A 1,987-nucleotide genomic window follows, 5' to 3' on the forward strand; every position below is an offset into this window, starting at 1 on the left:
AAAAAAAAGTAAAAAGAAAAAAGAAAAAGAAAAGAAAGACCAAGGCAAAGAGTGCATCCCACATAACATTTCAAGAAACAAATTTCCTCTGTGAATTGGCCAGAGTTGGTTTCTGTTGCCTTATTTAGGACTCTGAGAATTGCAGCTCTGCTCTTTTAGTGCAGTCCCACAGAACTAGAACTGCCCCCCCACTATAATTAAAGCCATGCTAATGTTTTACCCTAAGTATGTTACAGTTTCATGTTGTTTCAGGTATTGCACTTTGAGTTTAAGAGACAAGACACTATTTGGTGAGAAAATCCATGATATGTACTTGGAAATTTTGTGGACATTCTAAAAGAAAGAGATCTTGGAGGGGCACAACAATATCCATAGCATCAGAGTTAAAACCCAAGACTATATGTTTGGGTTTATCCAAAGGCAGAACTCTATATTCTTCTCATCCATTTCCTGAAGGCATCCTTGACATCCCCATTCCTAAAGCTGTAAATGAAGGGGTTCAACATAGGAGTCACCACTGTGTACATGACTGTTACAATGCGACCAGTGGTCACTGAATAACTGGAAAGAGGCCGGAAGTAGACCCATGTGAGGGTGCCATAGAATATGGCCACTACTGTGAGGTGGGAGCCACAGGTGGAAAAAGTTCTCTGCTTGCCCTTGGCTGAGGGGATCCGGAGGACCACTGAGATAATGCAGGCATAGGAGACAATGATGAGGGCCAGAGCTCCATTGATGACAATCACACCCTCCGTTTGAATCAGTAAGGTGTTAAGGTAGGTGTTGGAGCAGGAGATCTTCATCAGTGGATAGAGATCACAAAAGAAGTGGGGGATTCTGTTATCTGCACAGAAGATCAGTCTGCCCATGAGAGAGGTGTGCAGTAGGGCGTGAAGGTGGGACAAGACATGGCACAAGGCCACCATCTTTGCACACAGCCTTCTGCTCAGGATCATGGGATAACAGAAAGGGTGGCAGATGGCGATGTACCTGTCATAAGCCATTGCTGCCAAGAGGAAGTTTTCCATGGCTGCAAAGCAAATGAAGAAATAAGTCTGTGCTAAACAGCCCATGTAGGAAATGGCCTTTGTAGGGGACAAAATATTCTGCAGCATTTTGGGGACTGTGGTGGAGGTGAAGCAGATGTCTTCCCAGGCCAAGTTACCAAGGAAGATGTACATGGGGGTGTGGAGGGGAGGGGCAGAGATAATCAGTGTGATGATGGCAAAGTTGCCGGCAATGTTGATTGTGTACATGAGTAAGAAGAGAAGGAAGAGTGGAATCTGTTCTTCTGAGTGGGTAGAAATGCCCAAGAGAATAAAATGAGACACACTGGTCCAGTTGGTATTGTCCATCTGTTGCCATAAGAAGAAAAAAGAACATTTTTATACATTTGTAAATATGAGCAGGCTGTTTAGTTAGTCTTCCTGATGTGCCTCAGCATAAACTATATATAGCACTGATAAAGGGATCAAGTACTTAATAATTTCCCAAAATAATACAGTTTTTAAAATTACCATCATCACATTTACAGAGCATTTACCTTGAATTAGTGATGGGTGTATTATCATATTTAAATCAGACAATAACCTCATAAAACCATCATTATCATTATTGTTACTATTTTACTGGTTTTATAAATTAGAAAATTAAAGTATCAAAAGTTCAATCTCACAATGAGGAAAAATCTGAATTTAGGCTTACACTTGTACCTGGATCCAAAGGCTATGCTAGCTACTGTCTAACATGACTCCTCAAACTAAAACCATGATCTCTTATTCATAGCAATAGACTTCCTGATGACCTACAGAACCAATGAGGCTGCCTCCTGAATGGATGTTGAATTCATTTGGCTCAGCAACATTCATTTTACAATTTTCTTTTCTTTTCTTTTCTTTTCTTTTCTTTTCTGTTTTCTTTCTTTCTTTCTTTCTTTCTTTCTTTCTTTCTTTCTTTCTTTCTTTCTTCTTTCTTTCTTTCTTTCTTT

At 40.1% G+C, this 1,987-nt stretch overlaps 1 protein-coding gene across 1 annotated transcript; it reads right to left on the reverse strand.

Moving 5' to 3' along the window:
* Positions 1-428: 428 nt before the first annotated feature.
* On the reverse strand, positions 429-1,355 carry LOC101585339 (olfactory receptor 1Q1). The gene has a single exon (XM_004648663.1). It carries the CDS (start codon positions 1,353-1,355, stop codon positions 429-431), a length of 927 nt encoding a protein of 308 aa, XP_004648720.1.
* Between the last annotated feature and the right edge of the window lie 632 nt (positions 1,356-1,987).

The sequence above is a fragment of the Octodon degus genome, unplaced genomic scaffold (genome assembly GCF_000260255.1).
Source record: "Octodon degus isolate 3935 unplaced genomic scaffold, OctDeg1.0 scaffold00523, whole genome shotgun sequence".
NCBI classification, from domain to species: Eukaryota; Metazoa; Chordata; class Mammalia; order Rodentia; family Octodontidae; genus Octodon; species Octodon degus.

What these genes read in the sequence shown, in the direction of transcription:
- LOC101585339 (XM_004648663.1), bottom strand. Translation starts at nt 1,355, where the DNA reads ATGGACAATACCAACTGGACCAGTGTGTCTCATTTTATTCTCTTGGGC.